Source organism: Muntiacus reevesi, chromosome 4 (genome assembly GCF_963930625.1).
Source record: "Muntiacus reevesi chromosome 4, mMunRee1.1, whole genome shotgun sequence".
Taxonomy (NCBI): Eukaryota; Metazoa; Chordata; class Mammalia; order Artiodactyla; family Cervidae; genus Muntiacus; species Muntiacus reevesi.
In genome coordinates, this window is record NC_089252.1 from 152,276,351 (window position 1) to 152,296,588 (window position 20,238).

The 20,238-nt window shown below is 39.3% G+C and overlaps 1 protein-coding gene across 5 annotated transcripts in view; it reads right to left on the reverse strand.

The window, feature by feature from the left end:
• The window catches only part of TMEM117 (transmembrane protein 117), a 596,659-nt gene that overhangs the window by 531,889 nt on the left and 44,532 nt on the right, over positions 1-20,238 (reverse strand). For 4 of the 5 annotated variants that reach the window (XM_065934576.1, XM_065934575.1, XM_065934577.1 and 1 more), the window contains one exon: positions 16,577-16,881. In XM_065934576.1, coding sequence (XP_065790648.1) covers positions 16,577-16,853 — 277 coding nt within the window. In that variant the 5' untranslated portion in view covers positions 16,854-16,881. Of the gene's footprint in view, positions 1-16,576; positions 16,882-20,238 lie in introns of those variants that run through there. The other variant, XM_065934578.1, reaches the window with a different exon arrangement.

The following is a 20,238-nucleotide window of genomic DNA, read 5'->3' on the forward strand; positions in this document are numbered from 1 at the left end:
AGTTAGAATTTCTATCTGCAGGGAAGTTAGTCTGATATAAGCTACTGCATATTACTAGAACTGGAATCTCAAACACAACCAATGTGTATTGAATAAATATGATTACAGATAGGAATTTCAAAATCAGTGTGTCCAAAACAGAGACATGATTTTTCATATCCAAATATTTTATTCCCCTAATCTCCCTACCTTATTAAGTAGCAACACAATCTATCCAGTTGCTCAAAAATGTACACACACACACACACACACACACACACACACACACACACGATCCCTCTTTAAATCTTATGAGTATCACCCACATTCAATCTATCATCAAATCATACAGAATCAACCTCCAAAATGCATCCTAATCCCATCCACTTCTCTCTATCTCCATACTACTGTCCTGAATCAAACCAGCATATTTTCTCATGAGGACCAATACAGCAAGCAATCACCTGCCTACCAGTTAGAAGTTAGTCTCTCTGCTTTCATTCTTTCGTCCATAAAGCAATCCTTTTCAGAGCAATCCAAATAGTCACTAGAAAAACCCAAGTCAGGTAATGCAATTTCTCTGCTCAAAGCCCTATGCTGGCTTAGTCTTAAAGTGAAATAAAATTTCTTTACTATGACCTGCCAAGTCCTACAACATTAGCTCTTACCTACTTCTTCCTCCTCCCTCTTCAGCCTTCTTGAACATCTTTGATGTTTCTCAAGCATACCAAAAGAGATTTTTTTCAATTTTTGATTTTTTATTTGCTGTTCCTTTAATTTGAAGTGCACTGCTTCAAGATTTCCCTTGGCTAGTTCCCTCTCACCCTTCAGGTCTTAGTTCCAATCTAACCTAGTCAAAGGGAGCTAATTTGACCACTCTATTTAAAGCAGGCTCCACACACACCCCAAGCATTTTCCATCAGCTCTCTGCCTTGTCTTCTTTATATAATTAGCATTATTTGAAATTATCTCTTTGTAAAATTAGGTTTATTTTTAAATTACTATATCAGTCAAGTTATGCAATGACAACAAACAACTTCAAAATTTCAATGGCTTTAAACAACAAATGTTTATTCCTTTCCCAAATTACATGTCCACTATGGGAAAGCTAAGAGCTCTATTCCACACTGCCTTCACTCTGGGACTCTGAGCAGCAGCCACCTGGAAGACTGCTGCTTGCTCAGGAAATGAGGAAACAAAGCTGGAGGGTCTTGCACGTGCAATCAAATGCTCTAGATCAGAAGTGCTACACACCATGCCTGCTTACAACTAACTAGTCAGCGTTAATAACAAGCGTGATCACAGAGTTAATCACAAGACTACAAAGTACAATCCCAACGGAGAAGGGTGAGACAGAAACATCTGATGAACTGTATGAAAGACCACAATTGTTTAAACTCCACCAGAGTATATGACGTATGAGAAAAACAATCTTGATTTCTCACCATTGTATCCCCAGTGCCTAGACGTGGGTCTCCCATGTAACAGGTACCCTAGGAATATCTTTTATTAATCTTTCTTGGTTATCTAAGGCTGGAAAATCTAGATTTGCTCAAAGTATTCTGTCTGAAAATCTTCCTCCACCCACTGCTGGTAGTTTTCTGAGAAAGAGTAAAAATAGTCTTCTTTCATTTTCAATTTGATCTACCATCTAGAATTTGGCTGTTAAATAAATTCTCTGTCTTGGTTTAAACAAACGCTTATGTTTACAAAATTCAGTGATCTGTTTAGGCTGTCAATAGAAGCAAGAAAACCTATGAATAAATGAGTAGGGTCATTTTTCATGTGACTAAACCAACAGACTTATGGCTGGGGTTATAAAGCAGAAAAAAACTGGGAAGGGCTGTGAACCTCCAGCTTAACAACACCCCACCCCCTAATATGCACAGAACATCTATTCATCCCAAGAGAGAAAAAAAAAGATGCTTTTTCTTACTCTATGGGGGAAATATGAGAGTTAGGACAGACAGTTGGGACTGCCCCACAACTGATGCCTTCAGTAATATCTTTCCCCCTGTACTGCTAAAAACACTACCACAGAGGTAACACTGCTGGCAGAGGCATACGAACAGGCATAGGGCTGGTGTTATTGAGCGGCTAAGACACGTCCGACTCTGCAACCCTATGGACTGCAGCACGCCAGGCAGAGTAGAGTGCCTTTAAAATTACTTAAAAACTCACCCATCCTTTTAAAAAAGCAGCTTTCTTCTTTTCTATATCCCACTGGAGGGGGGTGGGTACCCCCATAAAGGAGCAAAATGGGGAGTTCAGAAGAGTAAAGAAATTGACAGAATAAAAGTCATTGGTTGTGCAGTATTTCAGAGTAAACAAGCAGCAGGGCTCAAGAGTTTCATTAAAATACCGATTTTAAATACAGTATAACTATATTAGGAACTAAATTCTTAAAGCTACACTGATGTATCTGCTTATTAGCATTTCCCTTTTACTTAAGGGAGAAGGACTGTTTACAATGAAATGACTGTAATCTTGTCAGCACATGTCAACCCCACTCCTATTTTCTGCTCACACTGCTCAGCATCTTTGCTGTTCATCAAACACTCAAAATAATCTCCTGCCTTGGGGCTTGCTCTGCTCTCTTCTTTTTTAGTTTGCTCCCCAGAAAGCTACTTGGGCTTCTCATTCATCTGTTTCAGGCCTTTGCCGAAATGCCACCTTTACAGAGAGGGAATTTCAGCAACTTCCCAGGCCTCTCCCTAAAGTTCTCCTGCTTTATTTGTTGCCACAGAATTTACTGCCGTCTGACACAATATGTAATAACTTGCTTATTGTACATTTTTCCCCCTAGAATGTAAACTCAGCCAGGGCAAGGACTTTGTATTGCTCAACGCTGGATCCCCAGAGCCAAGGGAATGCTCGGCAAGCATTTACTGAACGAACAAAATCAAGCCCTAAATAATTAAGGCTGCTATACTTTTCAAGTGAATTGAGACAAATCAAAGAGCATGATTCAAAAAGATAGACAAGAGTAGGCAAACACTAAGCTTCAAAACAGAAATTCAATGCTGTAAGTGTCTTCACAGCTTCATACATATATATATATATATATATATATATATATATACACACACACATATATATAAAACCATAAATCTACTTTTCCCTAAAGGTCTTCCAGTGTTACAAATAACCAGAAAAAATACATTCATTTCTTTCAGCAAACTGAGAAAAGAAGGTAGGGTGATCTAATGATAATTTAAGTTTCAATCTTAGAAGTAGACCAATATGTTTTATGTTCAATAAATGATGGGGCATGGACTCAGGAAACAGAAGTACTTAAAATGAAGATTTTATTTTTAAAAGGAAAAGAAGAGTGAACGTGCTAGGACTTCCCTCACACCCTCTCTTCCTTCCTTCCCTGATACTCCATCTTCATTGCCACTTCTAAACCAAGCCTTGCTTATCTGAGGTCAGGTGGACCCGAGCCCTTGCAGCATACCTCCTGCCTCAGGGCCAACTGATCCTGTGTTCATCTTCCTACAACAGTACCTTCACCTTGTCATCTTGTCATCAAAATGTTTGATTTCCTTTTTTGATTTCACATATTTTGGGGGTTGGGGTTTTTCCTCACTACGATACTATACTACTTTTGTAATTTAAAATTAAAATGGGCTGAACATGCTCCATGACTTGTTATGTTTCCAAAGTAAATTTTAAGTTCCTGAACTTTAAATTCAATACTCTCCACAACTGGCAACTTGCAACTTCCCTTTCCTGCCTCCAGTCAACTCACATCTGCTGCTGCAGATTCTCACTCTATCAAAACCATTCCCAGCTTGGAATGCCCTCCTCCATCCAGTAGAATTCTACCGGAAGAGCAAGGGAAAACTAAGATTCAGAATCGAGAACTGTTGTACAAATGTGGTCAGATAACACACTTCCTGAGAGATGGTGAGTTTGCCACTATTAGAGATGCTCAAATGCTGGCTGAAAATATAAAAAGGATGCTCTCATTAAGTCCATTCACACTAAGATTCTATGGTTCCTGTGAATTTTGAATTCTATTACAGACTTTTTTTAACCATTTCTGTTTAGAATAGACTGTTCTGTTTAGAACAGACCCCTCAAAACAGACTGCCCATCTTGCTTACGTGGCAATTTTTACATGCTGGCACTGCCATTATAGTACAGCTATATTTTCATATATGTGTCTAATCTCTTAGCTCATTGCAACCTCCTAAAAGACAACGTCTCGTGGCATCTAGCAGTGTCCTTTGCAAATGATGTTTATTACTGATGATGCTGAAAAATGGTACAGTTCATACAGGAAGAAAGAGCGGATAGGTCAAGAAGCTGCAAGAAACACCATTTTATATTCTCCCATGAGATGGTCAGCCAGATGCAGTCACAAGAGGAAACACAAGGAGAGACACAGGAAAACATTATACTCACATGTTCCAGAGGGACAGTCACCGCATGCCACAAGAGGGCCACAAAAGGACAGGGGCATGGGCGGCCAAGGGACCAGGCTCAACCAGCCAGGCAGGGAGCGGAGAGTAAGGACCCACGGGCAAGCACCTTTACAGGGGGTCAGGGTCAGGTACACAAAACGCGTGATGGATTTTACTGGTGTGTTTGAATGCCACTAGGGCTTCCCAGGTGGCTCAGTGATAAAGAATCCGCCTGCCAATAAGAGATATACAGATTCGATTCCTGGGTCGGGAAGATCCCCTAGAGGAGGAAATGGCACCCCATTCTAGTATTCTTGCCTGGAGAATCTCATGGACAGAGGAGCCTGGTGGGCTACAGTCCCGGGGTCGCAAAGAGTCAAACACGATTTAGCAACTGAGCATGCATTCACTGAATGTCACCAGGTCACAGTCCAGGGAGGTCAAGAAGAGGGCCTTGTGGCAGAGGCCAGCCTCCTCACCCTGGTGCCCCTGGTCACGTGGGTCAAGTGTTTGCAGGAACGTGGCAGCAGCAGGAGAATGTGAAGTTTAAAATTTACAAACAAACATTCAACTCACAATGCAAACACTCCGGGGCTGGTGGAAGGGAAGTTCTGACTCACTCTCCCAAGTTTACATGTCTGCTCACACACTTACTCTTAGCGAGTCTCTCCATTTCAGTGGGCATGTTCTGAAGAACACACAAAGAATCACACAAGCACAGACAAGCCGAGGGAAATCCTGACATGTGATCACATTCCTCTGGAATCTGGGGAAGTGAAGTCCTGCAAGGCTGTGAGATTACTGATGGCTGCATGAGCAGACAGCATCGTGCTCAGATCTTCCAGGTCAGCACCAACCACAGGCTCTTCCCTGGAAACTGCATGACATTCTGCGGGATCAGACATTTTTTGTCCAAAAGAGAGGGCTGGTCAGGCAGAAGGAGGTGCCAGGAAAGATCCCTGCACACGGGCAGAGTGGAGCGAAGCCATGGGGAGTGGCCCTGCAAAAACCAGTCCTGAGGCAGGCGAGGCTGTCAGTCCACCATCTGGGAACCTGAATAGGCGCCTGTCCGGGCACCAGGAGACTTCAGTTTATGTTCCAATTTTACAGCTGGCTATTGTTGTGACCTTGGAGCCAAGCTAATCAACCTGAACATTTCTGTTTATCCATCAGCAATAAGTTTGGGTCTCAGCCATGAGAAAAATACCGAGAACAACAGGACTACTTCAACCACCACTGATATTCAAAATCAAATGTGCAGCTTCAGGTCTACCACTGAGAGCTACTACAGTTTATCTTTGGCAAGGCTGTGCACCTCATGTTCCACTCTGATTCCCTGTGTTCCTCCAGTTCTTCTAATGGGTTTTCTTCTCCTCTTCTACCTGGAATTCTGCACAGCAACCCACCTACCACATCAGAACACTCTCCAGCATTCTCCCATCCACCAGCACTTATCCTTGGAACCTAGATCTCCCAAGGAAGTCAACTGCTAACATCTCTGTTAGTTCATCACCCTCCCAAGTAGCATAACAATTCAACCCAGTTAAAAAAAAAAAAAATTCAAGAAATGATTCTAAGGTACAGGTATTAATAAAAGAGAAAAGAAACAAATGAGGGAAAACTTTTATTTGTCAGTACTCTTTCAAATCACATTCCTCTCCCACCCAGGACTATTTTACTATCTGAAAAACAAAACCTCAGCAATGTCATTCTAAATGAAAAGTGATCAAGCATTCTGCAATTCAAATTTTACTAACTATTGTTTAACTGGCTAGTTATATTTCGCTCATCAGTGGAAGCAGTTTCTCTTAACAACACGTGTGTGTGTGGGGGGGGGTCTCTCTGCAGCAATCGATTCCATTTGATAGTTGCTTTCATAAGAAATTTCTACCATTACCTCCCATAAGCAAGAAATGAGAAGAGAAAGTGGAGGTCACTATTGACTCTGGAAAGGAAAGAGTGCCTTGGCCCCTGAATGACTCATCTCTACCAAGTACAGTAAAAAAAGTACCTAGAAAGGTACTCGGTTAATAATTGCTTAATTACCATGTCCTAATCTGAATGAGTTTTAGTTAAGTCCTTGAGGTCTCTTTTATACTGTTTGTATCCTCTGTCCTATGGGACGCAGAGCAGCCAGAGGATCCTAACACACTGGAAGCTGCAGCTGATGGCCCTTTGGTGCTAATGGATGCACAGCTGGCTAAACTGCAAACTACGGGAAGGCACCTAAGAAGCAGGTGTGGGAAGAAATGGCCACAGGCTTGCAATCTCCAGCCTCACCTTCCTTTCCTGCTCAAAGACAGAGAAGAACATTAAAGTAATAGGAGAAGTTTTTTGGAAAGGGCTGCCAAGTTTAATAACTCTCAAACATCAAATTCCCCCATGAAGACGGGAGTTTTTTGGGGGTTATTTTAATGCTAAATGTCAATCATTTTCCCAGCTCACATTTCCTAACTTCACATATCAAAAACCTTGCTTTTTTCCTCCCATATTAAATGCCACTCCACACAATGGTGTAACATTTTCTTCAATATGAACTCTGTGGTCACTCTGACTCTACAATTATTTTACTCTGCAAAAGGAAATTATGTGCTGACAATTCAAGTCTCTAGAAAAATGAAGACTCTGGCATTGTGTATACACTTGTTGAGAACAAAGATGGTGATAAACATTTAAACAGTATCTATCATGAGTAGCAAACATGATCTTGTATCTTGAGAAGACAAAGTTTAAAACTTTAGATATTCTATGTAAGTAGCATTTGGCTACATATATGGCATTTGTTCTCCTCCAAAATGAAGGACCTAGCATCTTGAGAATGCAATACTAAAAATAAGTCAATCAGACAATCACTTTGGGTAATAACAAATACACATATTTTTAATATACTATAAACTATCAGGATAGTTATTATCAACTTTCAGGGTCGTTTATACCATTCAGCTACTGAGATCTCAAATTAGCACAAAAGAGATTAGATCATACTCATATCATTGCATTTTATAATAGCCAGGACATGGAAGCAACCTAGATGCCCATCAGCAGATGAATGGATAAGGAAGCTGTGGTACATATACACCATGGAATATTACTCAGCCATTAAAAAGAATTCATTTGAATCAGTTCTAATGAGATGGATGAAACTGGAGCCCATTATACAGAGTGAAGTAAGCCAGAAAGATAAAGAACATTACAGTATACTAACACATATATACGGAATTTAGAAAGATGGTAACGATGGCCCTATATGCAGGGCAGAAGAAGAGACGCAGAAGTACAGAACAGACTTTTGAACTCTGTGGGAGAAGGTGAGGGTGGGATGTTTCAAAAGAACAGCATGTATATTATCTGTGGTGAAACAGACCACCAGGCCAGGTGGGAGGCATGAGTCAAGTGCTCGGGCCTGGTGGGCTGGGAAGACCCAGAGGAATCGGGTGGAGAGGGAGGTGGGATGGGGGACCGGGATGGGGAATACGTGTAACTCTATGGCTGATTCATATCAATGTATGACAAAACCCACTGAAAAATAAAAAAGAAAAAAAATAATAATAATAATTTTTCCTTACGAGATATCTGATTAAATCTGTTCCTTCATGTCTTGACATTCCTGCATCCTGAGGACTATCTTATGCACACTTTCTAAAATGTCTGAATATTTTCTATTTTGAAATGATAAAATCATATGCATAACTCAAATACAAAGAAAAAAATTTCAAACTAGACTTAAAGCCAAAACAACAGAAAATAAACAAGCTTTTACCTTTATTAAATCCATTAAGTGACAAAACATTGTTGAGTTACTTGGTACTTTATAGGTGACAGACTTTTGTTTAAATAAAATGAAAGGAAAAAAATTCCTAGAATTTGTCTCCTCAAATTTCTAGATGTTTTGAGAATGCTTTATTTAGAACTTCCTGTTTAAAACTAAAACAGACCTAGGTACACAGAAGACAGCAAACTCTTAATATTTTGCATAATATAAACACAAGAAAAAGAAACCTTCAACGTGTATTTTTCTTTTGTTTCTTATCAGTCAAATCATTACTTTTTTCGTCACAGCCTTTGAAAAAAGAATCGTGATTTCTATGCAGATAGATATCTTGAGGAAAACAAAGATTTATATGAAACTGCTTATAGTCAAGTACAGATCCATTATCCAATTTTTGTAATTCTTAAAACCAAAAGTCTCTATCTTTGCAACTGATTTACTGGCAAGACCTGACCAAATCTGAATTCCTGTTGCTGGTCAGTTGCTAAGTTGCATCCGACTCTCAGCCACCTCATAGACTGTAGCACTCCAGGCTCCTCTGTCCTCTACTATCTCCCAGAGTTTGCTCAAATTCATGTCCATTGAGTTGGTGATGCTAATTAACCACCTCATCCTCTGCTGCCCCCTTTTCCTTTTGCCTTCAACCTGTTGATTGAATTCACTTAGTAGCAAACTTAGCAGCAAAACCGAACCTGTGCTGATCTGAGGGTGTTTATGGCGTTTATACCACCTCATGTGACTACATATATACATTCACTACAGATATATTGATGTATTTGATGATGGAGTATTTCTTCAGTCCCGTAGGGGAACCTACTAAATATTAACATAAGTACAAACACTGAAATCTTAAACACATCTGGTCTCCAGGTTTGGGTAAGCAGTGATGGGCCTGCATTAAGATAAGTGAATCCAATCTGTGCTGACTGAGTAGCAGTCAAGGTAAGTTAGCTTTCACCTTTGTCCTCATTACCTGAACCTATCATTTACTGAACTCATTATCTCTAACTGGATTCTCCTGATGACTTTCTTTTTCTAATAAGATTATCACGCCCTTAGTTAACCGTCCCAACCTTCCTAGATCCCCATTACCTCACCCTTACTCTCACCTCCTCACATCTCATTAGCTATGGAAGCTGCAAAAGGTTCCAGTACCTCCCACTCTGTTGCCCACTATCTCACCCCTATGCCAAACTGGCCGGAGTGAGAAGTCTCAAACACGAGGCTCCCAAAATACTTTCTTAATCCTTTCAGTTCAATTCAGTCACTCAGTTGTGTCCGACTCTTTGCGACCCCATGGACTGCAGCATGCCAGGCCTCCCTGTCCATCACCAACTCCCAGAGTTTACTCAAATTCAGGTCCATTGAGTCGGTGATGCCATACAACCATCTCATCCTCTGTCATCCCCTTCTCCTCTCGCCTTCAATCTTTCCCAACATGAGGGTCTTTTCCAATGAGTCAGTTCTTCGCATCAGGTGGCCAAAGTATTGGAGTTTCAGCTTCAGCATCAGTCCTTCCAATGAACACCCAGGACTGATCTCCTTCAGGATGGACTGGTTGGATCTCCTTGCAGTCCAAGGGACTCTCAAGAGTCTTCTCCAACACCACAGTTCAAAAGCATCAATTCTTCTCCTACTCCTTTCTACTCCCCTAATCTCTCCCTCTCCAATTTCCAGTAGATTCTGTTTCAAGATTAATCCTGTCATCATCTCCCATCTTGTTCGGATACTTTCCTTGATTCAAATATTGCAGTGATAAAGTCTTCCACTGCATCTCCTGTTCTTTCCTAACACAAACCGTTCACTCCGGTCAAAATAAGTTATGACCTCCTCAGTTTTCCTCCACTCTAAAAAAGAGTTCTCATCTCTTCTGCCTACACCATCTACCTCGTGACCTGAAATCTGTAATGAATCCTAGGCTTCATATTTGATCATTTTAAACTCACTCATGTTTCAGTCTCCCTTAAATCTCACACTGGCAGCAATTTTCTTTCCCCTTGTTGGTCCACTGTGACCTCCCTTTTTGAATTCCCACAGCTCTCACTATCTGTTCTATTCATTTGATACCTGATATATATTTCCTGTATTATCAGAGTAATTAATTTTTCATGCATATGCATGTTATCTTTAACCAGATTTTAAATTCCCTGAGAGCAGGCACCATGTCTGATATCTTAGAACAAATGAATACTCTTCTATAGCTTACAACAAAAAGGCAACACTGGCAAAGATAACATGTAAAAGACAAAAAAAATAATGTATTTATTCATTCAAATGTATCAAATAATACTATGTTCCAGGCATTGTTTCAGGCACTGAGGATTAAATGATAAGCAACAAAAGCGTAAGTCTTGACCTTGTGAGGCTTATGGTATGGCTAGGAAATAAAAAATTAATAAATAATTTATACAAATAATTATGTATATGTATGTTTGAAGAAAGGAACTACACAATATTAACAGGCCCAGAGTCACTTTTATACACTATACCATCAGTTCATTCTTAGCAGACCTTCCCTTCATCCACTTTGCCTGCCCTTCATCCAAATTAAAAAGAAAATTGCAACTAATAGAGAGGCTCTCTGCAGATGTCAGAAAACAAAAAGAAACAAAGGAATAGAAAACAGCAGGAGTAGTTTATTTGAGGCATAAGTCTGTCACAATCTTGTTGTTTTAATATCCATCCCTAGATACAGCTATTCAACCAGAAGGCATTACTTAGACTGATCTCACTTTTGCCTTTCATAGAATTCCTTTCAGGGAATACAATATCATAGAACTGCTTTTATGCTTAAAAGTGATACTCTAAACTTTTAAGGAAGTTCGTTTTAAAACACAATATGTATACAACAGGGAACTCTACTCAATACTCTGTAATGGCCTGTATTCCAAAAGAATCTAAATTAAAGGGTGGCTATAAAAAAAACAAAAAAAAAACAAAAAACACAATATGAAATCTATTTCTGTACTTGCCACCTCATCACTCAGTATTTTCTATAAAAACAAACTAACAAAAAAATAAAACGAAAAAAAAAAACCTCCTTGCTAGAATTTAGGGCAAGAAATTCCAGAAATTACTGCACAGAAAAATTCCCCTATGAAATGCAATTTGCATCATTTCTGATATCGAAAGCTACGTAATGTGTCACACACTCCCTTTTGCCCAGCCTCTCCTGCTGCTGCTGCTAAGTCGCTTCAGTTGTGTCCAGCCTCTAAGAAAGCACAAAACCTACAATGTAGCAAAACTCATGAAATCAAAACATATTTGATTCTATGGAATGATTCTCTATTCTAAAAACACATGTGCTAAACATAAATGCTTTGTAAATCATTTCAGTGCCTTTTTTTGGAATAAAAAACTTTCTTGGATAAGTTTAAAAAATCAAGTTCCCCTTTTTACATGTCTTCTTGTTGTTATTCAGTTGCTCAGTCGTGTCCAACTCTTTGCAACTCCATGGACTGCAGCACACCAGACTTCCCTGTCCTTCACATCTCCCCGAGTTTGGGGCATAATAAGTCTTACCGGCATAATAATTTTAGGTTTCTCTATTCATGGATATTTCAAATGTACAATCCTATAAAAGGCATTATTTAAATTCATGCTTAGTTTTTTAAACAATGGCATCATCCAGAAAAATGGAAAACAGAGGCACTGGAAAAGTACAAACTGATAGTCCAATGAAATCCAATTTTTGAAAATCCTAATATAATACCTCAACAAGATTGTGTTAAACCTAAAGAAATTTAATTGAAATGTATTAATTCTGATTTCACATGTACTCTTATATTCTACATCTGGGAAATTTGGCATTTGTGACCAGTCTGAAATCTTACAAGTTTAGTGCTAATATGCAGGAAAACCAACTCTCTCATTTTATTCCAGTCACACAGCACAGGTGAGAGGGGACAGTTTTAAATGCATGTAATCATCTCTGTCTCTGATAAAAAGCAGTTTCCAATTTGCAAGAGTCGGTATTTTTATTTAGGACAAATCCCACTACAAACTATAAATCATGACAGGGTTTCATGTTATGAACTAAATTGCTTATAATTTTCATGTCTCATAAAAATAAGATTTATAACCAATGAACTGGATTAAATTGTGTGCTCATACCATCATTCACTCTTCCTCACACACACTTTAAAATGGCAATAGTGTGCTGACCTTCTGAAATATACTAAGAGGAGACTTTTCATAACAAAATAAATGAGGGAAAATTCAACAAATGAGTGAAATGAAAGGGATAGTGACGTTCTATTTATTATTTTTATTTCATTAGAGAATTACAAAAAAAGAAACTGTTTACTTGGTCAACAATATTTTGATTATTTTGTAAAGCATTCCCACTTCTATAACAAAAGTGTCTGTGCTTATACTGAACAATCCCATACCTCTTAAGATACATCAACCATCATCACCATTACCACCACCTACCACAAGCTTGCATCTACAAATTGTTAAAGGTTTAAATATGGCCTTTTTAAAAAATGAATTATGTACAAAGGGGAACAAAGATGAAAACATTCATCACATTCCAAACCCATGAGGACAACGAGTGTGCCTGCATTAAAATGTGGGCTCTTGCCACAGGGCTGCCTGGCTTTCGGTTCCAGAGTATCCTCCTGTGCTTTGGTGCCAGTGGACACAGTGGGAGCTGGGGAGAAAACAGCTTCATCTCATAGGAGGGAGTCAGAGAGAGTTTCACAGAGAACATAATGTTTGAACTTGGATATGAAGGAAAAATAGAAATTGGCCAAATTAACAAGAAGGGGACAAGTATGATGAGCAGAGGAGAGCACACATGCAAAGGGACAGAGAGCTGAGAGCAGACAGCAGGTCTGAGAACCAGCAAACCGACCCAGGGCACGTGGAAAGAGACCAGTTACAAGTCAGGCAAGAGCAGACAATGATGTGCTTTGAAGTTCCGATTTTTTTCTGTAGTTGATAGGAGCCATTTACCCACGTAAAATAAATATACATGTATGCACATATATATATTCATTCTAGTAGCAAAATCCAGAATGAGTTGAAGGAAGAGAGAACTATTAGGAGCAAATGACCAATAAGAATTTGTGAGTGAAGGAAGAAACAACAGCCATGGAGAAAAAGAGGAGACTGGAGTTCATTAAAAAATTAAATCAGGTGCCCAGTTATCTTATCCAGTAATCACCAAGAGTTGCTGAAGATTATTATCCCTTTTCTAATACCCCACATAATTTCATAGACTTTTAATAAGGGGAGAAAAGAACAAAGTAACTTACCAAAGAGAAGTGATAAAGCTGACTATTCTATAAAATCTTATCTACTGTAAGCAAAAAAAACAAAACAAACAAAAAAAAAAACGAGGACACACTTTTGCATTATTTTAAAATAATTTGTAGTCAATAAACTACATGAACTCTAGAGTGATTTTTTTTCAGGGGTCAATTATATCAGTAAGAGAATTAAAAAGTCATAACTAAATGTAATTTTAGTATTAGACATAAGACTGCAATATAGTAACTTAACAATAATTACAAAGCCAAATTATCTGCCTGTATTATTAAAACCATTATCTTCACCTATAATTTTCTCTTTTTTTTCACCTTATGATTTTCATTCAATCTTTTATAATATAGGCAGATAATCCAGACAAAACTGGATATTCTGGTCTGAATTTGCATTAGTTTTCCATATTGAGCAAATTTATGGAATGGGTTACAGATACATCCAGCCATTGCTTATAACTGACATCTATTCTTCTGTCTGTCCAGCACTTTTCACCCATCTTTGAAAACTGATCATCTCCTGCTTACCCTTCCTCTTGACCTCTTATATCCATGTGATTAGTATCATAACACCACACCTGCTCAATGTTCAGTGGATGGCCCAGCACATATCCAATTCCAAGTTATCCTTCATGTCAATGACCCATCTCTCCATTTAACTTTAGCACCCACTATCTTCAGAACACACCCTAGTTGGGAACCACCACTAAAGAACAGCTATACTTCTGTTACAACATGCCATCTAACCACACCCATCAAGTGCTTCCCCTTCTCTGAACAGGAATACCTGTTCATCAGTTAGGTTTCATCCACATCTTCAGGCCCCTGTCCACTCCTCCCAAACCATTGTCTTCCCCACCTCCTTTCCACGTCCAGCCAGAACCCTCTGCTAATCATATCAATAACTCTTTCCCTAGAACTCTCCATTTGTTTTCCATCATTTGTTTCTAATACAGCAAGTCTGAGCATTCCCCAAACAGATGAATCACTCAAATTCTGTTCCAGGTGACAGAGCTCTCACAGAGAAAGTTGCTCCACTATTCAGACTGCTGTCATTCAGATGTATAGTGACTAACCGCCACACCCCTTGGCAATCATCAGTAACCCTTGTCCTAGTCAGTTCACATCCACATTCTCTACTGAAACTCTTTCGAACGTTGACTACTTTCTGGGATAAGAATCCACCTTCCAATGCATGGGACATGGGTTTGATCCCTGGTCAGGCAACCAGAATTCTACATGCCTCAGGGTAACTAAGCTCATGAGCAACAACTAGAGAGAAGCCCATGCACTAAGACCTGATGCAGCCAAATAAATAAATAAGATATCTTAAAAAAAAAAAAAAGAAAAACACTTTCTTAAGCCCCTTGCTCATCAATCCCTGCATCTTTATCTTAAGCTCTTCCTTCCTCACAGTGAAACAGAAATCTCCAGGTGGGAGGACAGTCACCTCTCCACTCCTCCGCCTCAAATGTACCTACTAGAGTACCAACCTTGATCTCACTCATGACTCTCTCTGAGGAACCAAGTCTCTCTTACTGTCCTAAGACCACTATTTGTGCCTGGGTCCTAAGTCACAAACCAAAGAAACCTTCAGAGATACTGTCTTCCTTCTATATCTTTACCTGTGCTTCAGTCTAACTTCTTCCCCCACAATGACATGCAGATCAATTAATCTCACCTCTCAAATAAAACCACCATCACCTGAAATAACAACAAAATCTCCCCTTGGCCCCTTTTCCAGTTTTAGCTACTTCCCATTTCCTCATCAAATTTCTTGAAACCACATATTTTATAATAAATATAAAAGATGTACATTTTCTATGTTTATGTAATAGAGACAGATGGCTACAGTTTGAGGAGCAGAGATTGAGAAGAATATAATATGTAACATTATGTGTATGTAGGTACATATATTTTTGTTTATTTCCTAAACCACTGCCATCTGTTTCTAACCAAACCTTCAGACTGAAAATACCCACACTAAGTTACCCATGATCTTATAATTACTAAGTTCAGTTTCATTGCTAAATTCTCTTCCTAATTGACCCAGGAGCATTTAAAACTTTCTTTTCCCCCACAGCACTTACCACCTCTTCTAATTTTATACATTTAGTTGATAAGAACCTTTCTCCCTCCTGTAGGATGTGTTTATGAGAGTAGATACCCTGCGTTTTTTATTCAGAGTCTAGAATAGTGCCTGGCATAATAAGTAACCAATGAATTTGTTGAATAAATAGTACCCACCTCCTGGCCAAAATAGTTTGGGCCAGAGGTAGGAACCACACCCAAACTGAGGCAACTTTGTTTAAACCTAAGAGTTTAAACTCCGGAATAAGAGTCAAGACACTCTAAGTGGATGAAAGGTGAATAAATTTCAGGGTGAAAGGAGAACAAATCAAATATGATAGAGAAGTTGAGACAAAGAACATCCTTTGTCTCATCATCCAGATAGAATTCAAGCCCCTGTTTCCATTTATCGCAATTATCAAAACAAATTCTATCCCTGGTCTCTGTGAAATATCCCAAAATCCAAATAGTAAGTTATTTTTAAACATAAATTAATTTAGTCTCTTATTCTGTTGCTTACTACCAAGAGATTCCTTACTATGGTACTGGTCTCTGGTTGACCAGAAGGCTCAAAATAAACATCTAGAACCAATATTCAAAATTATAAAAACAAAAAGGAAAGAAATGGAAGTAACAAGTTAGAGTTCCCATTCTAATTCCCTGAATGAACAATAGGTGTAAATATATGGGCAATGGTGAGCCTACTTTAATGATATGGAACATTATGTTTATGATTTACAAACCCTTTATGACATCACACTTAGGTACTACTTCCGGGAAGAGAGCTATTTACACGTCTTCCTTAAGTAAGATTTCATACACATTCATTTTAGATGTAACACCTTTTTTTTTTTTTAATTAAGTTTAGAACTAATTTTACTGCATGCTAATATTCCTCAGGCCATAGACAAGTATACCATTCAACAGAGAATACCTGGAGAGCCAGAGCTACCACAGCACACAGCAAATTAACGCTGGAAGGCAAATGAAATGCATTCTAAACTGGCATTTGGAAATAACAAAGCTCTATGTTGGAGAATAGAATTTAATAATTACCTACATTACATTTCATGGGTACTTACCAAACAAACGCTGATGGAACAGAAATTTGCCAGCTATTAGTCCTATGAGAATGGCAAGTAGCCATAGAAGCACCTTCAGAAGCCTCCAGCCAACTCCTCGAGGATATTTATTTGTTACAAATGAAAAACAGTTTCCAACAACAATAACATTGGCTTCTGTCTGGCTATGAGAAACTGGGTCCTCCGCGAATATTAAGAAGTTAAAGAAGATCACCAAGTAAGCCACGATCATGCGAGACCAGGGGTGCTGGAAGTAATAGCGAAAGTCTTTACCCATCCTTCACGACTTCACTTCCACAGGTTACCTGCACGAGAAAAGACACACAGGGTTAGAGCAAAAAAACAAGTAGCCCCTCTCTTTCTGTTACCTCTTCAGATTTACAACAACTCAATAAAGAGGGCTTTGGAAAAGACCAATTCCTGGTTATGCTACCAAGACAAGTCTGAGACTGAACAGAAAATACTGTCCCTTCCCTGTTATCTCATCGGACTTCTGATCCTATGAGGACTTAGCGAAGTACAAGAGTAGGGAGACAGAAACGGATATCAGAGGGCAGAATGTGGTCTGACATTGGAATGATGACTCTTCCTATTTTAGATTATCATTTTTATGGTTTAATCATAAAACAGATCATTTAAAAATTAAACACAGAGGTAAACTGATCACAAACTAACAAAAAATAAACATCCTCTTCTGCCCAAATCCTTCTCCTTGGAGTTAAGATCCCTTAATGATTTTGTGCCATATACTTTCAGATCTTTTTTCTTTACACTGAAAAATGTGTGCACATGTACAGACTTTTGTAAAAATGTTCAGTCTTATTTGTCAAATAATTTCAGCACAGAATAAGTTTCATGAAATAGCTAAGTCTATGGCAGAATAGTTGCACGTAGGAGAACTTGGGCAACTCTGTCTGTGCGAACTGAGAAGGAAGGCAAAGATTTCACAGTGGAGGACATACTCAAATTGGAGTTTGGAAGATCGATAGACTTTTTTTCCCACCAAAGAATGCACAGATGCTTAACCTAGGTTTATGCAAGGGTCCAGAGGCATTGCAAAATATGTAACATGCCTAAAGAGCTAGGCCCTAACACAGATGTGCACTTCAAGTACAGAAGCTTTCTTAAAATGCTGATACCCGGTCCCACCCCTAAGTCTTGCTCAGCTCCTCTCTCTTTCCTCTTTGGGGGCCAGTCTGCCCATAAGAACAAAAGCCTTTCTGGGTCCTCCAGGGCTGGAACTGGATGACTAATTTATCTAATTCTGGGGTTCAGTCTTGGTGAGCCCATTTGGTGCTCAGACTAAGTTGTAACTCTTTTCTTATCCAGCAATAAAACTGATTAAATTTATAATAATGAAATTCTCATTTTACATGTAGCTAAAGATACAAAGATCAAGTCACAAGCCTGAATTAACTTGAAGTCAACAGAAGATCTGAGAATAGGCTCCAAGGCTGCCTCCCAAGTTCCAGTCCAACATTCTGGGCTGATGAATATCAATTAAGACCACAATCAAAGCTAATGAAGACTTGGCTTAATTATTTAGAAAAGTTATGGAAACACACAAAAAGACTGGCAGGAAAATTTAGCAACACAAACAGTCATTGTGCCTTGTATTCATAAAACTTCTAAGCAATTTCCTTCCTCATAAATACTCTGAAATATCTGTTCTTAGGGGCTGGAGCTCAGATCACTAACAGATGGCAATTTTTTTTTTTTAATGTGAGGTTCATCACCCAGTTACAGACCTACATTGTTGTTACACCAAAGAAAGCAGATAAAAGTAGTTAAGAACAAAGACAAACATCATGCATTTTCACAGTATTCAATACGCAAGAATGCCAGAAGGGGCCAGCTGTCAACTCGATTTCATGCAAAATCTTTGGAAGTGTTCAAAGACCAGTTTTAGAAGAGAATACACAGAAACACCTCAAGGCCAATGAGTACTGAAGCAGAAATAGTTGCTACATGCCCATCAGAACTGGACAGGGCCGTCAGTTAAGAAGTTAGTTTCTCTGAAACTTCTCCTACCAGTGAAGAATTCTGGTGTGGTTCCCCCATCAACTCCCTTCGCCGCCCACACACAAGCAAGGCAGCCGGATGTAGACGACTAAATACATATAACTCTGATTCACTTTTAAATAAGTGTTTTGTGGAAAGCAGACATATATTTATTTTATTGTTGTTGTTTTTAACTTCAGAATCTTGCTTTGTGGGCTCTGTCACTTCCACATGTCCAAACTGAGTTACAACATTCAAAAAAATCTGAAGGTAGCTCTTCCTCTCCAATATTTATATTGTTTCAAGAGAGAGCTGTGACACTGAGCAACAATCCCGCCTTAGTACAGGTCCTAACTCCCACAGCCAAACAATGCATGCCACTACCACGCCCTTATGAATGGTAAGAAAACAAAGCAGGGACTTGCCTGGTGCTCCAGTGGCTGGGAGTCCACCAGCCAATGCAGGGGACATGGCTTACATCCCCGGTCTGGGAAGATCCCACAACCAAGCCCATGAGCCACAACTACTGAAGCCTGTGTGCCTGGAGCCTGTGCTCTGCGAGAAGAGAAGCCACCCCAACTAGAAGCCTGCGCACTGCAATGAAGAGCAGCCTGCCTTACCTCTCTCTTAACTAGAGAGAGGCTGTGCCCAGCCACCAAGACCCAGGGCCGCCACAAATAAACTCATATAATAATAATGATAAAAGAAAACACAGGAGCAGGGCAGATGCTGCCTATTTAATTAACAGATCCATGAGCAGAAGAGCCAGAACTTGAATCAAAAGCCATCCCTGGCCCTTGAGCTCTCTAACACACCCAAAAAAATCTGGAAGTGTTTCCAAAAATATCTCCAATCATGTTTACAGCTTCGTCTTCATCTCCCCTAACAGACTCAGTGACTTCGACACTAGCCGAGTGAATGGGATCATCTGGTCTTTTTCTTTTATGGTAAACATGTTTATATATTCTTGCCTCATACTCCACAGTGGAATCAATGTATCCTAGTAGGCCCCAAATTTCAAAATTTACATAACCTGAACAACAACAGCGCTCATCTCCGCTTCCTGACTCCCTACACGAGGAGGTTGACAAAAGTTTGCCTAGTGATATCAGCCTGTTGTCCAGACCACCAAAACTGCTTTCCCCTCTGTACTTCCCATAAAGCATTCTGATAATCAGTACAAACGTTCGGTGACTGTACTGTTAACCCAGGATTGAGGCTGTTCAAACTGACTATGCCACATGGTATACATAGTCTAAAAACATTTTTTAATTTTTTTAAAATTCAATTCTGCTTCCATATTGAGCTTTTATCTTAAGTAAATGTGTTTTTATCTTAGCTCTTAGCAGATCATAGTGAAATTATATGTTTATGTATTTGTCTTCCTCCCTAGATCACAAAGTCCCCAGGGAAAGGGCTGTTTACTTTCAGGGCATAGCACAGTGCTGGCCTCATAGTGGGCAATTAATAAACTGGATAAACTGAGTGGAACTACAAAAGAGAAGCCCCCTTGTATAAATGAGATTAGAAGAAGGCAGAGCAACCTGCCATTCCTCCCACTAAGGAAAGAGAAGAGCAGCTGAATCTAAAGACTGCAAGAATGATGGGCCAGTAACAAGCACTGATACACCCTCAACCCCATCCCGACAGCTACCATCCCA